Source organism: Tachyglossus aculeatus, chromosome X1 (genome assembly GCF_015852505.1).
Source record: "Tachyglossus aculeatus isolate mTacAcu1 chromosome X1, mTacAcu1.pri, whole genome shotgun sequence".
NCBI lineage: Eukaryota > Metazoa > Chordata > Mammalia > Monotremata > Tachyglossidae > Tachyglossus > Tachyglossus aculeatus.
Window position 1 is genome coordinate 88,849,716 of NC_052101.1, and position 25,310 is coordinate 88,875,025.

Sequence of the window (25,310 nt, forward strand, 5' to 3'; positions counted from 1 at the left end):
GCTTGTCCCCACGGAATAGTTCAGGGGTGGGAGTTAGGTCTCTGGGCTTGGGTGTGTTCCTGCATCTACTTCACTGTTCCCAGGCGATGGATACATTTTCCACATTTCTACCGTTCCCTCGAGTTTCTTCTCTGCCTTATCGCCCTGGGGGAAAAGGGGCCGGTAGGCAGGGGAACGATGGACAAGCTGCAAGTTTGGGCTTTTCTTGCTGCTGTCCAGTTAATGCCAAGGCCAGGGTAGAGGGTTTGAGCCGGGGGTTCCTCTCATAGAGCTCAAGCCCTTTCCTCTTAAAGTAGGCCTGTTCCCTCCCCAAACCGGCCCCAGGCCCAGGAGTTGCTCTGGTGCCCCTGGGCCTGGGCTGGGAGAGCCCAACTCTATGAGATAAGAAGGGGATCAGGAAGGGCAGGGAAGGGGCCTGGTCCCCGTTGGAGAGAAGCACTCGAGTGGGGCCTCACAGGCCTCAGCTTTCTGCTGGACAGGGCCATGAACTGTACAATTCTGCTTAATGAACATTCTTTCTCCTTCGAAACCAGCCCAGGGCCTCAAATTGGAATTCTGATTCTGGTCTGATTTCAGCTCCCCAATCTCTGACTCTGAGGAGGCCCGTGGATTCTCACTCTGAGCTATTGGTCACTGCCTTCTGAAGATTGATTGGGTCCCCAATTTGCAGACTTCTACCCCACCCCCCAACTTCCTTCCCTTCCCTTCCTGCTGCCCTTTGGGCAGCTCTGGCAGCATAGCAAGGACATCGGCCTCCTGAAAGGGGCCAGGCAGCACCTTCCTAGGGTGTGGGGAGACCCTGAGGATTCTGTGCCACACCCCCATCTTGGATGCCAATTTTCAGTTCTGAATGTGGTGGCGAAAAGAGGGTAAGGCATTTAGAAGGGAGGAGAACTGGGAGGGGACAGACTTCAAAGAGTCAACAGGCTAGAAAAGCAGCATTGTGGGGCTTTTCAAAGTCAACTGGAAAATCTCAGGTTGCGTCACAGACCTGGGATAGGCGAGGGTGGGAGCCATCGCCCCTGCTGCCTTCATGGAATAGGCACCTGTATCTTCTTGGCCCTGGAACTTCCACCCTCAGCAAGGACTTCCACTTTGCAAAGGACTGGGTGACCCAGAGTGTTCTGGGGAGCAGGGCTCCCATCTCTCTCACTCAAAGGCTTGTTCCCAGGACTGAAAGCTGATGGGGCCTTGGCTATTGACCAGAGCCTAGGAATCCCTCCCCCTACCACAGAGAGAATGTATCTCCCACTCCGATGTCAGGATGTGGGGATGGGTAGGAGAAGGAGGAGGGAGTAGAGTCGCCTGCTACTTCTGGTGAATAATTGGGGCAGAGGAACTGCTTGCTGAGGAACCTGGTGTCTTGTCTTGGAAAGTCTATATTTAAGAGAGGTCCTGACCTCTCCCAGGCCAACTCTGAGTCAGCTCTAGCCTAGAGTCCAGGGAGCACAGTGCAAGTACAGGACAGACTTGGTGGACTGATCCACTCTTAAGGGTCAGGTTTGGGCTGGGACCCTTAGGCCTGTTGTAAAGGCGACCTGAACCCCATGCAGGTTTTGCGTGTAGAAGGGGAGGTGAGAGGAGATGGGGGCTGGAAAGGACTGATCCGGCGCTGGAATGTCAGTCTCAGAACTGCTCCTGGCAGGACACTGGCACGGTTTGGCTGGGTGGGAAGGGAAAATGATGGGGAGGCGGGGGGAAGCAAGGATGGGACTAAGGCTGGCCCTCATTTGAAAATGTTCCCAAATCAGTGGGTCTCCGTGTCTCTGCCCCGTGCTCGTCAAGATCCCACAGCTCCACCTGCACCGAAGCCCCATTCATTCAATCGGATTTGAATAGCTGAACCCAGCCCCGACCTTGCCCCATTCGGGTCTGTTTCCCGGGCTGTAGCCGCTGCAGACAAGTGTATAATACTAATGATGGTATTTGTGAAGCGCTTACTATGTGCCAGGCACTGTTCTGAGCACCGGGATGGATACAGGGTAATGAGGTTGTCCCACGTGGGGCTCACGGTCTTAATCCCCATTTTACAGATGACGTAACTGAGGCCCAGGCTTGCCCAAGGTCACACAGCAGACAAGTGGCGCAGACAAGGGTCAGGTCACGCAGGGGAAAGGATGCTAAGCGGAGGTACAGGGCCAAAAAAAGCTAGGCGTAAGCTGACTCTGGCCGCCCCTTGGTTGGAAGGGAGGGGAAAAAACTCCAATGGAGGCCCCTCCCTAGTAACCATGGCGACAGCACAAGTCCCTGTAAGAGGCCCTCGCTCTTCGTTTTCTCAGTGAGAGGGAGGGGCCTAGTGCGGCAAAGCGCTCCGCTCGGCTTTCGGCTTTCGGCTTTCAGATCTCGCGCCCTCTCCGTACATCACATCCGGTTCGTCCCCGGAAGAAGCGCGAAGGAGCCACATTCGAAGTGAAAACGGTAAAATAGTTGTCGTTTATCGCCCCCGCCGCCGCCCCCACCACCACTGGATCGTCTCCAGCTCAACTCGGTAACGTATTTGTGGTTTCTGGCTGTGCTCCCTATTGCTCTGTCCCTTCCCCACGGGAAGGATGTAAGGGCTGGCCCTGGAACTCCGGCTGAAATGGGAAGTCCGGTTCTTGCCATAGGGATCGAGTGCTCTGCCGCCCTGCTGCTTGGTTGGTTTTCCTCTCCCTCGAAGCTCTCCTCATCATCATCATCAATCGTATTTATTGAGCGCTTACTGTGTGCAGAGTACTGTACTAAGCGCTTGGGAAGTACAAATTGGCAACATATAGAGACAGTCCCTACCCAACAGTGGGCTCCCAGAGGCCTTCCCAGACCAAGTCCCCCTTTTCCTCTGCTCTCCCCACCCCCGCCCCACAATACTTGTGTATACAGCTACATATTTTTTATTCTATTCATTTACGTTACTGATGTGTATATATCTATAATCCTATTTATAATGATGCTACTAATACCTGTTGACTTGTTTTGATGTCTGTCTCCCCCTTCTAGACTGTGAGCCCGTTGTGGGCAGGGGTTGTCTCTGTCAATCAATCATCAGTCGTATTTATTGAGCGCTTACTGTGTGCAGAGCACTGTAACTAAGCAGTTGGAAGTACAAGTTGGCAACATATAGAGACAGTCGCTACCCAACAGTGGGCTCACAGTCTAAAAGGGGGAGACAGAGAACAAAGCCATACTAACAAAATAAAATAAATAGAATAGATATGTACAAGTAAAATAAATAGAGTAATAAATATGTACAAATATATACACATATACAGGTGCTGTGGGGAAGGGAAGGAGGTAAGATGAGGGGGATGGAGAGGGGGACAAGGGGGAGAGGAAGGAAGGGGCTCAGTCTGGGAAGGCCTCCTGGAGGAGGTGAGCTCTCAGTAGGGCCTTGAAGGGAGAATTGTACTCTCCCAAGTGCTTAGTACAGTGCTCTGCGCACAGTAAGAGTTCAATAAATGCGATTGAGTGAATGAATGAATGAATGGGGGTAAGAGGGAGGGAGGGAGGAGCGGGTGGATGGGAGAGGATGGTCAGGTGAGGATTGTGGGGGGGGCGGCGGGATGTCCCTCCAAACACTAAACTCCCTTGTGGGCAGAGAACGTGTCTTCCAACTCCGTCTATCGTCCTTTCCCAATTGCTTAGTCCCCTGCTCTGCACACAATAAGCACACAATAAATCCCCTTGACTAAAAAGTTCTCTTAAAGAAAGTGACCAGAAGGGTTGCCTCTACCACTCCACCCTAATGGTATTTATTGAGCGCTTACTGTGTGCAGAACACTCTACCACGCGCTCGGGAGAGTGCAATACAAGAGAGTTGGTCGACACACTCCCTGCATATGAGCCCAACTGTGTCCAACCCAATTATCTCCTATCTACCCCAGTGCTTAGTACAGTGCCTGGCACATAAGTGCTTGACAAATACAATGAGAGTAATAATAATGATGATGATTGTTATTAATTATTTTGAGCCCTGCCCATGGTTTAGTGCTGAAAGCTAATTATGGTCCCGATTCCATACAGACAATGCAGAAGGGGTTGTCACCATTTCTTGACAACTGACATTCTCTCCCCGGTTGCCACTGTAGGGTTTTTGGTTGCCATAAATCCAGAAAATGCCGATCCGAGCAATCTGCACTATCTGCTCTGATTTCTTCGACCATTCCAAAGATGTGGCCGCCATCCACTGTGGACACACTTTCCACTTAGCTTGGTGAGTAGGGGGTCAAAGGGGAGATATGTCGGAGGGGCATTTACTTAATGTGTCTGCGTTGTAGAGCTGACTTTGTCCGTATCCTTGAAACGCCGGTAATACGGCTTTCAAAGTACAATGGTCTCCAACCTCATTACTTGGAAGAGGAGGAGGCACCATGGGAGTGGGCTCTTGTGGACTGAAACAGACCTTGATGGAAAAATTTGTCATCTTGTGAGGTAGTTAAGCATCCAGGAGAAAAGAGCAGGAATAAGTCTGTAAGCAATAGCAGCCTAATGCTGGAAAGACCAGCTAGCTGTCTCATGCCTCCAGATGTACCAGACTGGGTTTGAACCTTTCTGGACCTTTAAATAAATACATCATTACCAAAAATATGTATTTATACCTTTCTGCTTAGGGCACTGCTAGGCCCTGCCCTCTAAGAGTTTACACTCCCTGATGTGGACATACACACAGTGGAATAGACATAAAAACGTCCCAAAATGAAATCATTTCAATTTATAAATCTTGGGTTAAGAAGCACCTTTAGCGAAGTGAGTGTGAGGTTTGAAGGCGATCTTCCCTGACTTCTAGGAAAGGTGGAGATTTCCCGGAGGAGGTGGGATTTTGGGACCTAAAAAAAGATGAGGGGCACATTGATAAACTGGATCCTGAGGTGGGGCATTCCAGGCATCGAGATGATGACTTGGAGAAAGGAGATGGGAGTGTAACATAAGCTCTTTGCGGACAGGGATCGTGTCTACAGATTCTATTGTAGTGTACTCTTTCATGCACTTCAGACAGTGCTCTTTGCCCAGCAAGCGCTCAATAAATAATGTTGATTGATGAGTGGCAGCATGGGTCTGGAAAGAATAGAAAGCAGGAGAGGATGTTGAGGCAATGATGGCCTAGTCAAGAAGTAGCAGTACTGGGAATAGTATCAATTGATTGATTGATATATAATAAAATAAAAGAAAGCGTGGCTCAGTGGAAAGAGCCCGGGCTTGGGAGTCAGAGGTCATGGGTTCTAATCCTGGATCCGCCACTTGTCTGCTGTGTGACCTTGGGCAAGTCACTTCACTTCTCTGTGCCTCAGTTCCCTCATTTGTAAAATGGGGATGAAGACTGTGAGCCCCACGTGGGACAACCTGATTACCTTGTATCTCCCCCAGCGCTTAGAACAGTGCTTGGCACATAGTAAGCGCTTAACAAATGCCAACATTATTATTATTATTATTATTATTATTATTATTATTGTCATCAAGCACAGTACTGGGAAAAAAACAGTTGAGGTGTAGACCCAGGCCCTGGTAGTAATAATAATAATAATAATAATAATAGTATTTAAGTGCTTACTACGTGCCAGGCACCCAAGGGGTTCACAATCTAAGAATGGGGAGGGGTAGGGTAGGCTATAGATACCTAAAGAAAAGCAAAAACAAAACAAAATTTAAAAAAACCACGAACGTCAAGGTGACAAAGGAGAAAAAAGCAGCGAGATTTTAATCTCCCAGCTCACATCAACAGTCCCAGAAGTCACAGCTGCAGCCACAATGATGAACCGTCTTGAGGGTTAGGAGCTCGAGCTGAATAGCTAGCTTTTCTACTCCAAATAAGAACTCATGTCTTACATGTGACAATGGAGAATGGGTTCAAAGCTCAAAGGATCTAGGGTTTCCATGATTTTTTATCTGTAACAAGCTGTTTTGGGGTCTTTCCCTCTCCATCCCACTGTCCAAATAATTTACGTTCACCTCTGCTGACTGGGTGAGGGCAGGCGGCATCCAGAACCCTGGTCCACAAATGAGCAGTCAGCTTGGGGGAAAAGCTAAAGCTGTAAAATTCAAATAGACCTGTAGTTCAACCCCAGAAATCACCTGAATATCACTTCTTGTTGGGTTATGCTCTCCAGGCATTTGGTTTGAGGTGAGGCTCGCTCTAGTTTTCCTTCTGACCTGCCCTGGGGGGCCTTGCCGACATCCCCTCACTCAGCCCCTTACCACTGCTCTGGTTCTTAGGGAGATGACAAGTACTGCCCTCCCCCATTTCCCAGACTGGAGGAAATCAAAGAGGATACGACTGGGGAAGAAACAGAGGGGTAAAGCTGGAAATAAGCTCGTGTCCTTTGCCTCCGGTGTCTGTCTACTGGATAACTAAGTGGTGGTTTTAAATATAGCTTGGGTTGTTGCTAATAGCCACACTTGCCTTAATTGTATGTGGACAAGTTCTGGTATTCTGTGTGTCTTGAACCGAGGGACCTGTCAAGACTGGTAGTTTGACAAAACGTTCTCACTTCATTAGACCAGCCCGCAGTGGCTTTACAGCAAGTGTTAGGGCCCAACTGAGCAAGTTTGTCTGGAACTCCAAATTGTGTGTGTGTGTCTCCTTTGTATTCAAAGAAGACACCATGGTTAGTGAAATTCACCCTTGTGTATATGTGTGACTGTGTGACAGTATGGGATCCATAGTCCTGGGCTAAGTAACCATTGATGTTGCCTCCTGTCTCATTTCAGCCTCACTCAGTGGTTTCAGACTGCCCCAAATCAGACCTGTCCCCAGTGCCGAGTCCAGGTAAGCAATCGGAGAAGGTAGTGTTGTAACCTGCGCTCAGGACTCTTTCTTGTCTTGTGTCTGACTGAGGAGAGCACATTGGAAAGGAACAGAGTGTGTGTGTCTCTCTCTCTCTCCCCCCCTCTCTCTCTCCCTCCCTCTCTCTCTCCCCCTCTCCCCCTCCCCTAGAGAGTGTGGCTGTGCCTGTCTTTGGGGTGTCCTCAACATGCATGCGTGGGAGCGTGGGCAGCCCCGAATCTTGACCTCCACAAAATGGGGGAGGCCAGATGGGTTTATTAAGCTGAGCCAGTGAGTTTGATTTCTCAGGAGATTTTGCATCGTTTTGGCAAAGGCGGCCTCAGTTCGTTTCTCATTTCCTTATGCCCCGGTGCCTCCTGCTGCTGTAGGTTACCATGGAGTTATCATGAAATAGCGTGATTTTTGGTGGAGCAGTCGCTATGTAATTAAACGGTGTCACGACTGCAGAGAACACAAAGCGGCAGGCACATGGGATGGAGTGCAGGTGGGTGAGGGGTTTGGGAGCCATCTGATTCAGCTTCAGAACCTCAGCGGTGCTGAGAGAAAATGGTGCTTTGGTAGAAAAGGGGAGATGACGTCTGGAGTGACAATTGTGTATTCTCGCTTCATGCCTCAGATACATAGAATTTGCCCTATGATGGTCACGCAGCTCTCCCTTTCCCCTGGGGCATTCCTGTTGTTCTAGGCATTGGGTACTGTGAGAGTCTTGTTACCGTCTTCCTGTTTTCCCATCTAGGTCAACAAAAGAACCGTCATCCATAAGCTGTTCTTCGATCTTGCCCAGGATGATGAGCACTTCTTGGATCCTGAAAGCTTAAAGGTAGTTGGGACTTGAGGCGACTTGAGTTCAAAGGATCCCTGAATGAGGTTGTATTTTTTGAGTCCGAAGGGTTGATTTGTGCGGATAGCAGATTGATCGGCATTCCTGTCAGCCAAGGGGCAAGTTGCTTCCTGTAAGCATGGAATCAGGTGGGGGGTAGGAGTCACACCCTCACAAAAGGACTCTTGAATTAGCCAGAGAAGCCATTGCTCCCATTGTGCCTTTTTTGAAAAACCAAGTGCCAGTGGTGTGCCAAAGGATGGGAGGTGTCTTTTTGGAGGGATCAAATGGGGTGAAAATAGGATGTAAATTTTAATCTTGCCGAGGTCTGGGGGAGCCAGAGCAATCATGGGGTTCTATGTGATCCATCAGCTTTTATCTCTAATGCTTTCTACCTGTTGTTTCCAAGCCTTAGGCTAGCAGCTCTTTGTCCTAGATGACCAAGGAATCCCACTGGGAACGAATAGCACTGGGGGACGGGGAAGGCCTTTTGGAGGGTGTTTTTTTGTTTTGTTTTTTATGGTATGTATGTATCATGCACTGTTCTGTGTGCTGGGGTAGGTGTGTTTATCGGGTTGGATACAGTCCCTGTCCCACAAAGGACTCACAATATAAGTAGAAGGGAGAACAGGTATTGACTCTCCATTTTGCAGATGATGTGAAGTGACTTGCTTAAGGTGACACAGCAAGCAAATGTCAGAGCCAGGACTAGAAGCTAGGTTATTTGACTCCATGCTTCCACTAGGCCATGCTGCTTCCCCGAGATGTGCCCTCAATAAGGCTTTGAAGGTGGCCTTATGCCCTAGGGGGTTTCTTTTCCCTCCAGTGAACATGAATCTAGACAAACCACTACTGTGGGGGGAATGGGGGAGGCGATGTGATTGGACCGGGCCCCACAAAAGCAAGGAGAGCCCTGTTGACTTGGGTGCTGACTGCTCTGATGGATGGTGGGACCCCGCAGATGTCGAGGAGAGGTAGGGCGGAATTACTGCTTCTGCTCTATGTACACCTCTTGCTGGGCGAGTTACCCTGAGCTCCATGGCCACCAAGGGGTGGCTTTGCCAGCACATTCCCCAGCACATTCTAGTACACGCTCCCCTCTGTTATCCTTGCTAATAACAATAATAATTGTGGTATTTGTTAAGCACTTACTATGTCCCAGGCGCTGAACTAAGCGCAGAGCTAGATGTAAAATAACCCCTGTTGTGCATGGGGCTCACGGTCTTAATCCCTATTTTACAGATGAGGAAACTGAGGCCCAGATAAGCGAAGTGACTTGACCAAGGTGTCATAGCAGACAAGTGGTGGAGCTGGGATTAGAACCCAGGTCCTCTGACTCCCTGGCCCGTCCTCTTGGGAAGCAGCATGGCGTAGTCGATAGAGCACAGGCCTGGGAATCAGAAGGTCCTGGGTTCTAATCCTAGCTCTGCCACTTGTCTGCTGTATGGCACTGGACAAGTCACTTAACCTCTGTTACTGTTACTTCATCTGTAAAATGGGGTTAAGACTGAGCCCCATGTGGGGCAGGGACTGTGTCCAACCTGATTTGCTTGTATCCGCCCCAGTGCTTAAAACAGTACCTGGCACATAGTAAGCGTTTAACAAATACCATCATTATTATTATTATTATTATTATTATTATTAATTTCCACTAGGCCACACTGCTGCTCAACAGTGAAATGAACTCCTAAGCCCTAGTTAGTGCTCTTCACTAACTAGGTGGTTCCATAAAAATAGCATGAAGCAAAAGCTAGCTAAACCAAGTAGGGCTTCCCTTAGAAAATAATGTGAAGTGCATTTGTGGGTTCCTCAGATTCCCTGTCTCCTCTTCCCCCCCTCCACCCCCCCTCCAAAAAAAAGAAACAATATGGAGCTATTAAAAAAGCAGTGATCAAAAACATGATGTAGTTCCATAATCAGAGTGATAGAAATATGTACCTATAATGAAAAATGTGAATTCCAATTGTATGTGTCCATGTTATTTTCTAAGAACTATTTTTCAGATTGTTAATCAGCAAAAAGGTTCCCTGGGCCAACAGGGTGGCCTTTATCTATGCTAAATAGATGTTCTCCAGAGCTAAATTGAAATAGTCCTTAATTGCTCAGTCAGGCCAGTCAAAACTACTTCATATGGGAAGGGAAGTGCTTAGGCCAAAGTAAATTTCCAAAGGGAGCTGAGCACTAGAAGTGCTCACTGACTGCAGAACTGTCACAGAGCTCAAAGGAGAGCATTATAAGGGAATGGCTGTGATGGGATGTGTACCTTCGAAGCTAAGGTGGTGGATTGGAGAATGGGAAGTCAGGTTTCCTGGGGTCCTTCCTCTTTCCATCCTGGGGGCTTGAACCATTCCCATAATTCCCACGGGCCTCCACTTTCCTGCTTTTGAAATGGGGATGCTTCTTAGACCCGGACAGGAATGTGGCAGTTGTACAGTCACCTGGGCGAGTGATGAAGTGTTGCTGCTGCCACCAGCCTTCTCCATCATCTTCATTTGACTTCCCTGGCATTGGCTGCAGAATTGCCTTCCTCCATCCTCCCTGCCCAAGTTAAAGCTATCAGAGAAGCAAGATAGCTGCCTCCTCTCTTCTCTGGCTGTACAGTGGACACTGTGTTTGTCACAGTGGCTTGTGCTGGCCACCTAGGATCTTGCCAGAGTCCCCTCCCTGCCATGTGACCCTTTGTACAGTCTCATAGGCGGCCCTGTTCGTCCTCTGACCTTGTGTGTTGCCTTTTTAGAATGAACTAGAGCAAACCAAAAGCAAGCTGCTTGAGAAAGGTGAGTCCCAGTCCACAATTGGGAAATGGCCCTGGGAAAAGGGAGGAGAGGCTTGGGATTGGGGAGTAGAAAGTGTTTGTCCAGGACTTGATGGGAGGGAATAGATTAAGAAGATTTTTCCCTCTGGACTGACAGCTTGTTGTGAGCAGGGAACGTATCTACCAATTCTGTTGTATTGTGCTGTCCCGGGAACTTAGTACAGTGCTCTGCACAAAGTAAGTGCTCACTGAATAGCGTTGATTGATTCAGAAGGTAAATCTCCAATTCAGGTCTCAGGGTCAGAATCAAGCATCCAGCATAGGAATTTCAACTGACCAGGAAGGGCAAAGCTTCCGGACTGGTGTCCTCCCATTTAGCTGTGGTCTCATCAGTTCCATGATTACCAGAAGGGCTATTGGAGCTGCAACTCCTGATAGTACCTGCAGAACCTCCCTAGAGATCATTAAGGTGACCCCAGAGGTCACCAGGAACCTTTCCCCATATGTTCCAAGATGGGTGGGGAAATGGAGGCTTGGCAGGGCCGGGGTTTGAGCGGAAGGAGAAGGTTTTTGCTTGGGTAGAACTGGTGACGTGCAACTGCTTACCAGGAGATTTCTGGGCAGGGGGAGGGCAAGCTGGAACAGATTGGAGTTCCGGGGTGTGTGCATGTGTCTCTAGCTGGAAACTTCGAGCAAAAGCTTGGGGACTTTGTTATGGAAAGGGGGTGGTTTTAAGTGTTCCGGGGGTAGCTTGCCTTCAGAATGAGTCATGAGCAGCTAGAAGAAAATTAGTCAGGCTGAGTGACAGGGATTCTGGCTCTGAGTGTACGGGAGAGGAGAGAGTGAGGAGAGTGTATTTACCAGTTGGAGAAGAAATTCAAGCCCTTCCCCAGTTCCAGGTCTGGTTAATGCAGCCATTTTATTAAAATGGCCTTTTGGCCAGAGGCTTGTACTGCTCTCCAGCCCAAGTAAAAATTCACGTCTCCCACTCTTCTTCCACCACTGCAAAGAGCTCTTTAGACAAAAAAAAAAAAAACCCAGTTCCGAGCAGGATCTGCCTTCACCCCAGGGGTTTATTTTCAATTGGCCTCGGGCATTCTGAAGGTGAGGAAGTTGCACTGTGCTGACGGGAGTGTTTCATCCTTACAGAGAAAGAGAAACGAGATTGTCAGTCAATCATTGACTCGCTGCGGGAGACGCTGGACGTGCGCAATGGTACCATCCAGGCACTGCATAGGACCCTGGGCGAGTCAGAGATGCTGTGCTCAACCCTCAAGGTAGGCCCTCCAGTGTTTTGAGTGCTCTGGATTTGGGTTTGAGGAGACTGTGACTCTGTGACTGGGCTCAGAGTTCAGGCTGGTCCGCTAGTCAGACAGTGCGGTCTGGGAGAAAAAGGTGGCCCTGGACTCTGAGCACAGCCTCCAAGTCCCTCTTCCCACATTCTGCCTCAGCTTCTCCATCGGTAGGGGGAAAATGGAACCTAATCCTTGACCCCAGTCCTTCTCCCAGGACCAGGGTGAGGATGAATGAGAAAATGTGAGCTCCTTGGAAGAGAGGTGCTAAAGGAATCCTCCCTGTTTGGCACACACTCGAGGCAAACCGAAGGGTAAGGAGGCCCAGCCCTTATTCTCTTGGCCTGGCATCCCTCTCTGGTTAATGGAGGTGGCTCATGCTAGTTTACTTGCAAACATACAGACCGGTCGGAAGAGGAGGGGCTCTTTTCAGACGCCATAAGAGGCACCCACTCGGACAGATGCCGGTGGGTGAATTGGACCTTTTACAAACTCCCGTAGGGCAAGGCCAGCCTCCATGTTCAAATGCAGCTCCACCCCAACGTCGGAGGCAGGCCTCTGGGAGCTTCCTGTTCGTGCTTCAGCCTTCGGCTGATTTGCTCTCTGGAGCCAGATCAAACAGCATCCCAGGGAAGAGCAGAGGTCTTTGAAGTTGGATGTGCTGAACTGACCAGGCAGATCAAAGTCTCCGAAAAGCCGATGGCCCCCAAACCAAATGAATATTGTATCAGCATGAGCTTGTTGCTCTCCTCCTCCCCTCCCTGCTACCCCCACCCCCTCTAAAGGGGAAGCAACTGATTGATCTGAAGCAGAGTTGGATATTCTAGTAGCCAAGAGGGGGCTGGGGTTGGGGGGGCGAGCAGTTCCATCCAATATGCTGTTTGATATGTTACACAGCATATCAAATGGCGGAGCTGGCTTTGTGTCTCCCAATCTGCCCCGTAGGTGGTTGGTGAAAGAGCAGAAACGGGGAAGGGAGGAGTCCCAAGGGTTGTGGTGGATCATGGTAGGGGAGATCAGGACTCAAGTAAGACAACTGGAGGGAGACGGGGTCAATGCTTTTATCTCTAGAAATTCTCTAGGTAAGGGGCATGCTGTGTGGGTTGTAATGGTGGCTGGGTGGGAGGGCAATCGGGGTAGAGCCTCGAGGGGGCCAAACCGGGTAGAGCTAACAGAGCGAGCGACCACATGGGGCTGGCTGACCCCGAGATTCTCCGACACTATTCTCCTTCGAAGGTCCCGCTGTTTTCAGCAGACGAGCCAGACTTCTAACCCGGGGCCTGCCTGATGATACCCCGGCGAGTGCCACAACTGCCCCTTAGGGAAATCTGCTATGAGTGCCAAGCAGGCCTCGGTCAGCTGCCTGGGGAGTTGCCCCACCTCCCTCGTGCTGGGAGCTGAGTTTGTCACTTGTCCACCATAACATGGCTAGTCTGGCGCAGAGCCAGGAGTCCCACTTCCCTGTCCAGTGGGCCGCCTGTTCGGCACCATGGATGAGGGGTTTCTCGTGGGATGTGATTTGGAAGAAGTGGCTGACCTGGGCCGGATCTGCCCCAAGGGCCACAAGCCCCAGTCCTCTTCTGAGGACCCCTCTGGCTTGCCCCTCAGAAGCAAATGAAATATCTGGAGCAGCAGCAGGATGAGAACCAGAGTGCCAAGGAGGAAGCCCGCCGGCTGAGGAACAAGATGAAGACCATGGAGCGGTGAGCTGGGGACCCCACCTGGGCCTGCAGCCCAAAGGCAGAGCTGGAGCAGTTCACCTGGCCTCCACTGGCCCAGGCTTCCTCCATTCTTTCCTCTTCACCCCTGTCAGTGCAGTGGAGTGAACTCTTTGAGGAAGGCAGCAGAAACCTGGCCCCTGAATCTTTCCTCCCCAAGCTGTCCCCTGTGTCCAGTGGCAGCAGGTGGGCTCTTTTGGCGGAGAATGGGCAGAAAGTGACCTTAACTGATCCACCCACCCCTTGGTGACTGCCCATGGTTCCTGCACGCCAGTAGGCTTCAAGACACCTTTCCTCAGATCGGATTGCCAATGCAGCTGCCTCCTCTCTCCAGGACCCTTCTTTGAGGATAGAACATCTTTACTGCAGGTGGCCATTAGCAGAGTTGCCTGTCAGAGCTTCCTTTCTTCCTCTTCCTCCACCACCACCACCCCATTTCCTGCAAGACTAGCCCGGGCACATTGCTATAGCAACAGCAACCAGGAGAATCCAGAGCCCCGAGGATGTTTCGGCCCTTGAACCTCCCGACGTGAAGGAGACGGGTTGGCTTTCTGTTTCAGGATTGAGATGCTGCTCCAGAGCCAGCGCCCTGAGGTGGAGGAGATGATCCGAAACATGGGCGTGGGGCAGTCTGCGGTGGAGCAACTCGCTGTCTTCTGTGTGTCATTGAAGAAGTACGTACTCCCAGGTTCCCCCAGGACTGGCCTAGGCGAGCAGGGTCCCTTGTCCCTTCCCCACCGGCTTCTCGGTGGAACCGACTGCTCTATTCCCCTTATGGTGAAACACGCCTTCCTGGTGGTGTCCGCCAACTAATGCCAACATGGTGCTCCCTCCACAGACTTAGGAACCGGCCCTTCCCCACCACAGTTTCCCACGAGTGTCAGCCCGATAGGCTGCCTGGCCTGAAGGCTCTTCCACTGCCTGGCAGTGCAAAACTCAAGGTTTCACTCTGAACATTCTTCCCAACACTGGCTGAATTTCCAACGTTAAGGCTGCTGGCTTGGCTCTGAGATATGAGCTATCAGATTCAAGCAACAACTGACCCTTGTGCTCCTTCCTTGCTCTGGGCCCTGATGTTTGTGCTCAGGGTAGCAGTCCTCTGGGCCTAGGCCTGTTGGTGCAGCTAGAGGACAAGGAGGAGGAGGGGTTCACCACTCCCATTGACCAGTGCTTACTGGGGCCTGCTGTCCTAGGGTGTCTCCTTAGGGTGCCCTGGAAACGGGAGTCCCATTTTTTTTTTCTTTCCTCAAAGGTGACACATTTCAGTGGTGCCTTCTCCCAGGAGTTTACTCTTTGAGTCCTGCCCACTGACTAGCATATTTCCTTCCAAGAGTGCAAAGCACTCCCAGCACATAATCTCTCTTATCCTCTGTCTCTGTTATCCTTGTTTCACGGATGACTAGTGGCTTTTGCCTGGCCAGGGCTATCTTTAACCTTGTCAGGTATTCTTCATCGTCGTCATCACCACCTTAGTGGTCAGGCAACTCAAAAAGGTTCATCCTGCAGTCTCTGCCAGGAAGCAGGTCAGTCTGAGACTCCTGCTCAGAGTTATTCCCTGGGGTGCTGGGTTGGAAAGTGCTCACTGAATCTTCTGGTTGCTCCCTGAAGAGCTAGCAGGAGCAAACTGTAATTCATCCGCAATAATGTTTTCAGTGCTGAGTATTTATCCTGTGAAATAGCTAGTACGGGGGGCGCCAAGGACCCTTAAATATCAGAAGTAGGCTACATGAAGGCCTTGAACTAGTTCCTTCTTGCATATGCTTTTCCCTGATTCCTCTGCAGAGAGTACGAGAATCTGAAAGCGGCCCTGAAGACTTCGGGTGATGTGGCAGACAAGCTAAGGAAGGATTTGATCTCTTCCAAGAACAAGGTAATGGCCAGGGGTAGAGAGAGTAAGACACTCAAAGGTGTGGAGTGGGAGGCGGGCTGGCGCCCTGCTCTTTACAGAGCAACCCAGTCAGCGAAGTTAACTGTTGCAGGCTCCTCCAAGATAACTCCAAGATAAATGCGATTGAATGAATAACTCCTGCCCTTCTCCACCGAAAGCTGTGCCTAGCTCTGTCCTTGCCTAGGAGCTTGTCTGCTGCCTCACTAGGTGACGTTGTTGACCAGACTTAATGTGCATCAGGCTATCGCCTACTCTCTTGAGTAGGCGAAGCAGCATGGCTTAATGGGTAGAGCCCGGGCCTGGGAGTCAGAAGGTCATGGGTTCTAATCCCAGCTCCGCCACTTGTCTGCTGTGTGACCTTGGGCAAGTCACTTCACTTCTCTGTGCCTGTAACCTCGTCTGTAAAATGGGGGTTGAAACTGTGAGCCCCAGATGGGACAGGGACTGTGTCAATCAATCAATCAATTGTATTTTTTGAGCGCTTACTGTGTGCAGAGCACTGTACTGAGCGCTTGGGAAGTACAAGTTGGCAACATATACAGTCCCTACCCAACAGTGGACTCACAGTCTAGAAGGGGGAGACAGAACAAAACCAAACATATTAACAAAATAAAATAAATAGAATAGATATGTACAAGTTAAATAAATAAATAAATAGAGTAATAAATATGTGCAAACATATATACATATATACAGGTGCCGTGGGGAAGGGAAGGAGGTAAGATGTGGGGGACGGAGGAGGGGGCAAGGGGGAGAGGAAGGAGGGGGCTCAGTCTGGGAAGGCCTCCTGGAGGAGGTGAGCTCTCAGTAGGGCCTTGAAGGGAGAGTCCAACCCGATTAGTTTGTATCCACCCCAGCGCTTAGCACAGTGCCTGGCAACAACTAAGCACTTAACAAATACCACAATTCTGGTTTTCTGAAACACTTTCCTTCCTTTCTCAAATTTCTTTCCTGGGGTAGTGAGGGTTGCTTCCCACTGATGATGAGAGCCAAGAGTGGGAGATGTCTTCAGTAACCCACAATTCCTTTCCCAGGGGCAGCCAACATTCCTTGTCTCCCCCCGAGAACACAGAAGCAAGACCCTGAATGTTGTGGGGGTTGAGAAGATAAAATCCTCTAGAAAAATTCCAGGTTCCCAGTCCTGTGTTAGTGCATCTCTGTGGTGTGTGAGTAGAGGGGTCTACACCTCCGGTCTCTCCCCACAACCAGTCCAACTTCCCTCTGCTGCCCAGATCATTTTCCTAAAACATCATTCTGCACAGCCCTTTCCCATTCCTCAAAAACCTCCAATAGTCACTTATTCCTCTCTGCATCAAGAAGAAACTCTGGACTTTTGGCTTTAAGGCTCTCAATTAGCTCCCCCTTCTGTTTATCCACTCTTTTCCCACTACACTTCAGCTTGCACTCTTTGTTCCTCTCAAGCTAAGCTACTCATTGTGCCTTGTTCTCATGTCTCCCACCACTGACCTCTTCCTCACATCCTCCTTCCTGCTGGGAATTCCCTCCTCCTTCACATCCCACAGACCATCCCATCTCCCTTCTGACATCACATATCCTCCCAGTGGCCTTCCCTGATTGATTCTAATCTCCCCACCTTATATCCCACCCATGATTAATTTTAGCAATTCAGTTTCCCCTAAGTTATACTTACAGACACCTCCTTCCTTAGCACGTATGTAATTAACCTCACTTCTCTTTTATTTCTTCCTCTCCGTAATTTAACCGTGCCTGTCTTCCCTCACTAGATTGTAAGCTTCGTGAAGACAAGGATATGCCTACTAACTCTGCTGTACTCTTCCCAGATAGTGCAGGGCTCTGCAGACAGGTACTTGATAAATACTATTGATTGATGGGTTGACTTCCAAGTGAGTCACACAATTTGGAGGGGGCTTCTGCTGTTGCCAGATACCATAGCTCAAATAAGCCAACTTAGCTGCTGGGTTCCAGAGATCAGAGGAGATGCTGCAAGCACCCTTTCCAGGCCTTGTGGTAAGAATGTTTCCTGCCTGTGTTCAGAAACCCAAGAAGATTTGCTGAAATGTAGCCATGGTCTCAGTAGTGGGGATCTCCCTTTCTCCCTCCTGACTCGATTATGGTCTGCCCCAGAAGCCCCTTGAGATGGCAGTGAATGGGCATTGTCCTCCAGGCGGTTCTTTCTACTTCCATTTCCACTCCTGCTCTCTTCCTGTGACTGGGCATGGATGAATATCGATCCATTTACAGTCTTTTAACACCAAACCACCCCGCTTTCCTAGTTGAAGACAGCAGTTTCTGAGCTGGACAAGACCAGTGAAGAACTGAGGTCAACCCAGAAGGATCTACAGATTTCCGACAAGGAGATCCTGGTGAGTTGGAGTGGGCTGACTTGATGCTGGTTCAAGCCGATTCCCACCCAAGGGTATCTGCCCTCCCCAGATAGAGGTGATCACTCCAGGCTGGCCTCTGTCCAGCATCTCTCTGTGGGATATTCTCTCCAAGCCTCTGGCACTGAAGAGACCTGGGACCATCTAGCTTAGTTTCTGATTCAGCTTCCGGGCAGGACTTGGAAATGATGGGAATGACCCCAGGTGGATGGCACCCCCCCACACCCACACCCACCCAGTAATTGCTGAGGTATCACGCTGATGTGCTGACTTCAGTGTGGGTCACTTGATAATAGTAATAATAGTGGTATTTGAACCCTTCCTATGTGCCGGGCACTGAACTAAGTGCTGGGGTAGATACAAGCAAATCAGGTTGATCATAGTCTTTGTCCCATTTGGGGTTCACAGTCATAATCCCCATTTTACAGATGAGGTAACCGAGGCCCAGAGAATTCAAGTGACTTGCCCAAGGACACAGAGCAGAGAAGTAGTAGAGCCGGGATGAGAACTCAGGTCCTCTGACTCTGTGGCCCGTGCTCTACCCACTAGAACACGATGCTTCCCTATTCACTCATTCCACTATTGGCTAACGGTCCCAGACCCCTCAAAGGCAATGGGAAAGTGACCCGCCTGGAATCATCCAACCATTCAGAGATGGAGCGGAACGTAGAACTTAGCCCATGGTCGATAGCCCTGTGCTCTAGCCATTGGGACAAAGGGTGATGCTCTTTGTCTGGCCAAGCAGTTTTGGCGCATTTCTCCTCTGCTGGCCTGACATTGCACCCGGACCTCTGAGTTGTTCTTCAGCTGTGGTTCCCCTCCCTCCTCGGTTTCAGGGCTGAGAGCTCCAGCTTCCGGTTTTCTCTCTAGCTCACACTTCCTCTCCTTCCACCCCCAAGAGCCTGAAGAAGAAACTCTCAGTTCTGCAAGAGAGCCTAAACCTGCCATCCCTCACCAGTGAGACCCTCAGTCGGCTCGTCTTGGAGAGGTTTGTTCGGACCCATCTGTGTGGGGGCTGATGGATGAGCGTGGGTTTTTTAGTGGCTATGGTGGGAGTGGCATGTAGGGTGGGCGATAAAGCTGCGGTCGCAGTTGCCGGCTGAGGCAGCTAGACTACTGGCCAGGGAATTAGAAGCAAGGTGGGTGGATGGGTGGATTCCAGATGAGGAGAAGGAGTTGTACTGTTTGAGTGGAGGTGTGTTGATCTTCCTCACTGAACACGCCTCCATCTCCTGGGCACCCATTTTATCCTGGCACCTGTGTGACTCTAAATGTGTCGGAAACTCTTGGTCTTCCTTCCAACTCTTATCAGATCTTATTTTAATGATCCTTCCTCAAAATTGCCAGCAGAGGGAGACAGGAAGTTGGGAATTAGAGCCCTGCGCTAGCTGGATTTTCAGGGTCTGGCCTGGCAGGCCTAAGCCCCCTAATTTCAAAAGATTTGCCTGCAAGGAGGCTGATTGGTAAAGGGGCTCTTGCTCCAGCCAAGCAGCTGGGGAAAGGAAGCCATTGAAATTTATTTCTTCAGGCTTAATCCCAGGAGGGATTTAACCCAGAACAAAAAGGGAAAAATAAGTGTGCGTTTAACTCTCTTCCCTCCCGCTGCCTGCTGAGCTGGGCCCTGTCGGGGCAGCCAGGAGGAGGGGCTAGGAAGTGAGTTCAAGGCTGGGTAATGAAAATGCTGAACAACCCCAGTAGAATTCTTTTGTTGCCTTAGCTTGATACTGACCATGATTCTTCCTTCTGAGTCTAAGTACATAAGAAATGTTGCTATTGGGTCATACCCACGGTCCACCCAGACCAGTGTTTGGTCTCTGGCAATAGGGTGCTTGGGGGGGACCGTTCATTCATTCATTCAATCATATGTATTGAGTGCTTACTGTGTGCAGAGCACTGTACTAAGCGCTTGGGAGAGTACGATATAAGGACGACGCTGGAGAAGAGGAAAGGAGGGTTTGTCAGGGAAGGCCTCTTGGAGGAGATGTGCCTTCAATAAGGCTTTGAAGTGGGAGAGAATAATTGTCCCTATTTTATAGATGAGGAAATTGAGGCACAGAGGATTCAAGTGACTTGCCCAAGGTCATTCAACAGGCAGCTGGCAGATCAGGGATTAGAATGCAGTTCTCCTGACTCCCCATCCTATGCTCTTTTCCACGTTGCTTCTTCAAGAAATAAGATTATCTCTGTAAGGCGATGCATTTTGTTACCCGGTACCATATTCTTGTCAAGGTGTTTGCCAGTTGAGTTTGGAGGTGTTTTTTTGTTTTCCAATATATTTGTTGGTATCAAAGTTAAATGTACAAATCTTTGGTATTCGTATCAACTGTTTGTTTTTGTTGTTGTTTTTAATCAAGGCTATATGGTGGGCCTTCCCTTCTTTTAGGCATCTCTACAGTTCTCCACAGTCCACAGACTTTCAAAAAATGGTAGCCTGTGGCTTCCTCAAATGTTTTGGCCAAATTTGAGAGAAATGACAAGGGCTTGAAGATTTGAATATCCTCTAGATTAATGACATGGTCTTCCCACTTGATTTCTCACTATTGCTTTGTTCCTTTTTTCATGTGTCTGAGTTAGAAAGGGAGAGAGGGAGGTTCAAAATCACTAAATACTTCTGCCATTTGGTATCAATTAATAATTTTCCTTCCTTTTTATCTTTTACCGTTTCAGATATATTTAAATACTTTTTTCTACTATCCTTTGAGGCAAAATTGCATCTCAATTTCCTCCACTAACTTTTTCTCACTCTTCTTCTATGACATTTTCAGTCTCATTGTACACAAATTTCTGCTATAACATGTATTTTCACTTGCATTTTGGTTAGAATGCAATTAGGTAATTAGGTGTTTCTGACAATGAGCCCATTTTGGCTCAGCGGGCTGCGTTATTGGGGAAAAAAAACGTGATGTCAGAACAGGTGAGTACTACTGCACGAGTTTTAATGTGAAGTTTTGCAAGATTACAGTTCTCATGTTCTAGTAGTAGAAATATTAAGTGCTTATTGAATGTTAAGTACTGTACTAAACCCTGGGACAAAATACCCAGGAATGCAGAAGAGCAGGAGAGAATTTAGTCACAGTCCCTGGGCCCCAAGGGGCTCAGAATTTCATAAAGTGTGGTGGATTGGGTGGATTTTTTTCTTTTAATGGTGTTTGTTAGGTGCTTACTATGTGTCGCACACAGTTCTAAGCACTTGGGTCGGTACAAGTTAATTAGGTCAAACACAGTCCCTGTCCCACATGGGGCTCCCAGTCTAAGAGGGAGAACAGGAGAACTGGGGCCCATAGAAGTGAAGTGACTTGCCCAAGGTCACCCAGTAAGCAATTGTCAGAGCTGGGACTAGAACCCAGGTCCTTTTGACTCCTAGGCCCGTGGTCTTTTCACTAGGCCATGCTGCATCTTCACTAGGCCATGCCCTTTAGTTGGTGACAGACCCCTGAGGAACGATGAACTAAGACAACAAAAAAGACCAGATACAGACAACTGGGTGTACCTGAAATATGCCCAGCTTCCGTGAGTTTTGTTATTCCTATTTGGTTCCCGTTCCTTGTGAAATTCTTTGCTTAACCATCAGAGTTTCCTCCTACCTTACCCAACTTTGCTGACTTTTCTTGTGCTCTTAATATTGTTTTCCTAGGGAAACCTGTCCTGGATTTGCCCCTTAGACCTCTTTCCAGTAGAGCCCTATCATATAGTTCCTTCAGCGTGAGGAAAGCTCCCTTTTAAAATGTCACGATTCCAAGGGAAGGATAAACAGCAGAACTTCGTCTGTTTGTCGCCACTTTCCCAGGGGATGCCTCCCACGTTTGGGTTCTCCCTGTTTGCAAGTATCAAATTAAGAAGGGTATCTATCCTAATCTATGTCTCTGCCTTCTACTCCCGAAAATGGCATCTGATGAGTGTTAAGATTTGATTTAACATGGAGTAAATTGCAGAATATTTGTCAGAAAACACATGGCAAGTTCAGGTCTGCCACGACACCCTCCCCCCACCACCACCCCCGATGACTGTGAGCACATAGATGGAAATTATGTGGTAGCATGAGTGACCATGGGAAGATCTGAGATATAAGGACTTTAGAAATGGAGTCTGAACTTTTCTATTAGAGCTGCCCAGAAATGGCCAGTAAAGAGAACTGAGGTTGTTGCCATCTCCGTTACTATCTGATTGTAGTCCGGATGAAGAAAGATACATTTGGGGCCATTTTGAATAGGTAAATGGAATGGAGCGCAGAGAAAAGTAGAGAGCAGTCGAGGGCAGATGCCATAGTTAAAGGTGAGTTGAGGAAGGTATTGCCATTTTGCTGCAATTTAAAACTATGCTACCTCCGTCCCTGGAGTACTGTGGGCAGTTCTGGTCACTGCATTTTAGGGAGGACAAAATAGAGGTGGAGCAGGTAAAGAGAAAGATAACCAAGATGATCGGGGGAGAGAGAGAGAAACTTCCATATAATAATAGACCAAAAAGATTAAGGCTCTTAAGTTTGGAAAGACAAAAGCTGAGAGGGGACATGACGAGGTTCACGAAGTCTTACAGTGTGAACAGCTGAAACGTGGAATTGTTGTTAACCCAATACCACACCACCAGGTAGAGGGGATTCCCATTGAAGCATGAGAGTGGTAGGTTCAGAACAAACGTCTTTTTAATTATTATCATTACCCTATTCACTTGGCAGAATTTCCTCTAATGTATAATTTCTCTTCTCTCTGCTTTCCCCACTCCCCTCTGTTTTTTAAGGAGGATTATTTTTGTAAGCAGTAGTAACAGTGCGTGCCCAAGTAAGAAGACAATCACATGCTCCTCCACAGAATATCGGTCTAGTTCTAACTAAATCTTGGAGGTGCATGTCTAGACCAGGACTTTCTGGTGTTTTGGTCAGGTCCAGCCTAGTCTAGTCCTCGGTCATTCAGGGTCCAGCGATTCCCTGAAGGAATTTGTCCGCTTCAGGACAAACCAGTCTTCAGGTTGAGTCTTGTCTAGACCTAGAAGTCTGGTTCAGAGCAAGGACCCTAGTGCCTGCCCCCTCGAAACCTGCCCTGGAGAAGACCAGCCCTGCTCCTGATCCTAAGCCCTACTAAAATCACATCTCCTCCAAGAGGCTCCTTCCTCTACAAAACCGTCACTTCCCTGTGTTAGTCTTCCTTTCTGCATTGCCTATGCTTTTAGACTGTGAGCCCACTGCTGGGTAGGGACTGTTTCTATATGTTGCCAACTTGTATTTCCCAAGCGCTTAGTACAGTGCTCTGCACACAGTAAGTGCTCAATAAATACGATTGATGATGATTTGGTCTGTTCCCCTTAGGCACTTTGATATTCACCCCTCCCCCAGCCCCACAGTATTTATGTACCTAGCCATCTGTATTTGGTTTTTAATGTCTGTCTCCCCATCTAGTCTATAAGCTCCTTGTGGGCAGGGATTGGCTATACCCACTCTGTTGTACATTACTCTCCCAAGTAATTAGTTCAGTGCTCTGCGCACAGTAAACATTCAAATACCATTGATTGATTAGGCTGAATCAGATTTAGACTAATCCCCAGAGTTGTGACTGGGCAAGGGATAAGGAAAACCCCTGCTCAACCGGCTCAACTTTTGTTTTTCTTTTTTCTCTTTATCATTCTTAAATGTTCTTCCTTTTCTCCCTCCTCTTAACGCCTTAATGGTGGTGCTTTTGAGGTGGGTGTGGGGTCCAAGTTCCTAACTTCCAACCTAGACCTATTTCGTCTTGGAGTGTCAGGAAAAAATGTGCTCCTGAATGGGGTTTCCTGCCTCAGTTTTCCCTCCCATCCCAGTTACAGAGAATAGAGGGAAGTTGGCACAGGCCTCCCAACCATTGTCAGAACACAATTTGTGCCCTTCTCCAAGTGTTCCCATCACCCCAGCACCATGTGGGTCAGGGACTGTGTCTGAATTTTCTGGATCTACCCCAGTGCTTAGTACTGGGAAGAGAGGAGTAGAGAAGCAGCGTGGCTCAGTGGAAAGAGCACGGGCTTTGGAGTCAGAGGTCATGGGTTCAAATCCCAGCTCTGCCAATTGTCAGCTGTGTGACTTTGGGCAAGTCACTGAACTTCTCTGTGCCTGTTACCTCACCTGTAAAATGGGGATTGACTGTGAGCCCCCAGTGGGACAACCTGATCACCTTGTAACCTCCCCAGTGCTTAGAACAGTGCTTTGCACATAGTAAGCGCTCAGTAAATACCATCATTATTATTATTACTGTGCTTAGCAGAGAGTAAGCACTTAACAAATACTGTAATTACTATTATTACATTGCAGGCTGCTCACATGAATACTGGTTGGTGGCACCTGCTGACTATGCAGCTTTAGGCGCTCTAGGCTCTTGTTTGTGTTTGGAAAGAAATCTCCCCCTTTGAGGAGAATAGATAAGGAGAGAGCCAGACCTGAACGCAGAGGAGCTGAGAGTCCTTGAAGAGAGAGGGTGGGTGGGAGGATGGCTTCCGCCATCCCCAGTGGTGACTGTGGCCTTTCTGTGCCCCCAGCCCCGCTCCAGTGGGAATGCCAAGCCTGAAGCTGCACCGTCCCTCCCTCGGTGAGGACATTGACCTAAACACCACCTTCAACATGAACACCCCTCCGCCTCGGCCGTCTGGATCTCAAGTCGTCTCTGCCAAGAAGATGCGGCTGGAGAAAGCCCAGTAAATGGCCCCCTCTCCTCTACCCCGAGGCTGTCTTTTACTGGTTGGAGGGAAGTCCTTAAACGTCCCCTCTCTGCCCTGCCCAGAAGCAGGAGGGTTGGGGTGGGTTGTCCCTCTTTCTGAGCACTTAGGCTGGAGCCCAGCTGAAGTCATGTCATTGTCTTCGTTTGACCTGGAACCTACATCTGTTACCTTTCAGCCCCCTGAAATCAGTTTAGCTTTCTTGGTTACGGAAGCGTTGCTGCTTTCCCAGGCCCACTCCTCAGAAACCTCTTGCGGTTGCCTATCCTTCTCATCAAACAGAAGCTCCTTACCATCGGCTTTAAGGCACTGCAGCTCACCCTCTCTTTCCTTACTGCACTGATTTCCTCCTACAACCCACCCCGCATGCTTTGCTCTTCTAATGCCAACCTACTCACTGTACCTCCATCTCGTCCGTCTCACTGCGAACCCCTTGTCTGCGCCCTCCTTCTGGCCTGGAACTCTCCCCCTTCATATATGGCAGATCACCACTCTCTCCTCCTTCAAAGCCATTCTAAAGTCATATCTCCTCCAAGAGACCTTCCCTGACTTCTCTCATTTCCCTGTCATATTTACCCTTCCTTCTGTGTCACCTGTGCACTTGGGTCTGTACCCCTTAAGCACTTTGATACCCCACCCACAGCACTTGAGGGAAATGGCAGGATATAAGGCTATGTACCTATCTCTAATTTATCTTAATGTCTCCCCTTCTGGACCGTAAGCTACTTATGGGCAGAGAATGTGTCTACCAACTCTGTTTTATTGTACGCTCCCAAGTACTTAGTATAGTGCTATGCACACACTAAGTGCTCAGTAAATACCATTGGGTGGTTTGATAGACTCCAGACAACAGAGTGCTTCTTTCCCCTGCTAGGTTAGCAGTTTCCCTCTAAATGGCAGTTCAAATGCTCCCAGCTGTTCTTGTAAATCTTTCAAACCAGTCCCAAGTGGAAGCTACCCCCTCTCTTTCAATTTATTAAAGGGCCTGTGTTCTTCCTACTAAGCTGAATCTCTCCCTGCTCGCTACCCACATTGTGGGCAGGGG

At 49.1% G+C, this 25,310-nt stretch overlaps 1 protein-coding gene across 4 annotated transcripts in view; it reads left to right on the forward strand.

Annotated features, from left to right (window-relative positions):
* Positions 1–2,035: 2,035 nt before the first annotated feature.
* The window catches only part of LOC119950172 (TRAF interacting protein), a 37,038-nt gene continuing 13,763 nt past the window's right edge, over positions 2,036–25,310 (forward strand). Inside the window, exons 1-12 of one of the 4 annotated variants that reach the window (XM_038772254.1) lie at positions 2,036–2,488; positions 4,065–4,189; positions 6,682–6,739; positions 7,494–7,577; positions 10,315–10,354; positions 11,482–11,609; positions 13,233–13,327; positions 13,903–14,016; positions 15,125–15,212; positions 17,486–17,575; positions 18,493–18,581; positions 24,089–24,244. In XM_038772254.1, coding sequence (XP_038628182.1) covers positions 4,092–4,189; positions 6,682–6,739; positions 7,494–7,577; positions 10,315–10,354; positions 11,482–11,609; positions 13,233–13,327; positions 13,903–14,016; positions 15,125–15,212; positions 17,486–17,575; positions 18,493–18,581; positions 24,089–24,244 — 1,040 coding nt within the window. In that variant the 5' untranslated portion in view covers positions 2,036–2,488; positions 4,065–4,091. Of the gene's footprint in view, positions 2,489–3,893; positions 4,190–6,681; positions 6,740–7,493; positions 7,578–10,314; positions 10,355–11,481; positions 11,610–13,232; positions 13,328–13,902; positions 14,017–15,124; positions 15,213–17,485; positions 17,576–18,492; positions 18,582–24,088; positions 24,245–25,310 lie in introns of those variants that run through there. The other 3 variants (XM_038772255.1, XM_038772256.1, XM_038772257.1) reach the window with 3 other exon arrangements.